At 38.1% G+C, this 1,933-nt stretch overlaps 1 protein-coding gene across 1 annotated transcript in view; it reads right to left on the bottom strand.

Moving 5' to 3' along the window:
- The window catches only part of LOC135213164 (uridine diphosphate glucose pyrophosphatase NUDT22-like), a 45,007-nt gene extending 43,074 nt beyond the window's left edge, over positions 1-1,933 (bottom strand). Inside the window, exons 1-4 of the mRNA XM_064247111.1 lie at positions 1,245-1,933; positions 670-863; positions 201-334; positions 18-102 (exon numbers count right to left, since the gene is read on the bottom strand). Of these exons, the coding sequence (XP_064103181.1) occupies positions 18-102; positions 201-334; positions 670-863; positions 1,245-1,623 (792 nt within the window). The 5' untranslated portion in view covers positions 1,624-1,933. The remainder of the gene's footprint in view (positions 1-17; positions 103-200; positions 335-669; positions 864-1,244) is intronic.

Here is a 1,933-nt window from a genome sequence, read left to right as displayed (position 1 = left end):
GAAATGGCCGTTGGGATGAGAAGAAGCGAAGTGGTCTCGTCAGCTTCTCTCTGCTCTCCGAGGCTGTAAACTTCTCGAACTTCCTCTGACTTCATGTTCAGCCTTAGGGAGCGAAATGAATAGTAGGATTAATATATTTCGGAATGTTTTAGAAAGGAGAATTAATAAAATACGGGGAGGATGAAAGGTTAAAGTTTTACCTGGCAAAGAATTCGAGAGATGGTCTACCGCCATGGCTGATGTTGGCTGTTAAACCGATGAATCTCACTTCCTCTAGCTTTCCTTTATCTATTCCGAGTTCGTCCTCGACCTCCTGTATTACGGAGTTCCAGATCTAGGGAGCAAAAGCGTGCATTGGAGGAAATGGCAGGACATTTATTCCTGAAATAGTGACTACAGACACAAGATCAGCAACACAGGCATAACAAATACCTGATGGAGAGGTATACAATATAGATATAGTATTCCTTTTTTCAAGTCTTAGTATAAATTCCCTCCGACACTTTAAATCATTTATAGGTCTAAATTCCTTTTTTCTAAGATACATAAACAATAGGACTAAATTCCCATTTTCTAAGGTAAATAAAATATATAAGCCTAACTTCCCATTTTCTAAGGTATATAATTTATATATGCCTAAATTCCCACCTTTCACCTAACGAAACACACCTCGTCCATAACGGCGTCATTTACGCCAAGGTGACCTTGTAAGTCTGGTTTGAGTTTTCCCTCGGGTGTCAGGACCAGGTCAGGTTCCGGGTGCCCTCCCGGTCTGTCCAGCATGCCCGGGTATTCGCCCGTCCACGCTGCCCGGCGGGTAACAACCAGGCAGTCATCGCATGTCATGAGCAGAATGCCGACGCCTACGAAGTTTGAGAAGAAGAAGAAAATAATTCTTCAACTTTTTTTGTGGACAAGTAAATTGCAAAGAGACAAAGTAACAATATCAAGAGTCGCTTAAATAGATATAACTTATCATGATAAGAATACAGAAACATTTCTTAGATAAGGATAAAATTAATATTTTCATCGAACGTTTGCGTAAATTTAACTCGAAATTTTGGGGTTTCTCGTCTTATAAAACAAGAATTCTTAAACCACCACTTATCCACACCTAGAATTTACATACATATATATAGATAGTATATTATAATAGATCTATTATATATAGATATATATATATATATTAATATATATTATTATTATATATATAAAAAAAAATAATGCGCCAAAATTTTATTTACCAATGGCCATAGACAAATACGCCTGCGAATCGCCAAAGTCCTCCAATCCTCTCTCTTCGATTGACTTGCGATTGGGCGCATGATTCGTACCGCAAAGATCTTTATAATTCGTTAGACCGACATCTAAGACCCAGGTTTCCTCGGCTATAGACCACCGGCTGAGCCTGAATTTAGACTTATTGTATAATCGATTATTCACCGACGTTTTCTCTTTCCATATGTGGTTTATTTGTTTGTCAATATTTGAGTTGTTCTTCCTCGCGAACGTTTTGTTGTTGAAGTTTGTTTTCAGTTGCTGTCGGCAAAGGGCGCCACTCGCTGGTCTAAAAAGCTTTATATTTTCCAACGTCTGCACGACGTATTTCGAGCACGTAGCCATGTTTTTGAACGAATGAACATTCGTATTGTATATCACTCAACACCATGAATCCTTAAATCAAGCATGAATTAAATCACAGATGTATTTTCACACGTAACTAAGAATAAAACAACAGCTCTTAGCAACGTAAACACATTGTTCCTTGTCAACGTGCCAGCACAACAAAGATGGTGGAATTGGCGGGCGGCTCAAATTCTCAATTTTCGAGCAGTTATAGTGAAGTTTCTTTTCGCTGAGCCATTATCAGTTAATATTTATATGTAGCTAACTACGTAAGAAAGTTTATTTTATTTCCTTCACTCGAAAACGT

Source organism: Macrobrachium nipponense, chromosome 42, assembly GCF_015104395.2.
Source record: "Macrobrachium nipponense isolate FS-2020 chromosome 42, ASM1510439v2, whole genome shotgun sequence".
NCBI lineage: Eukaryota > Metazoa > Arthropoda > Malacostraca > Decapoda > Palaemonidae > Macrobrachium > Macrobrachium nipponense.
This window is presented reverse-complemented; position numbering and strand designations above follow the sequence as displayed.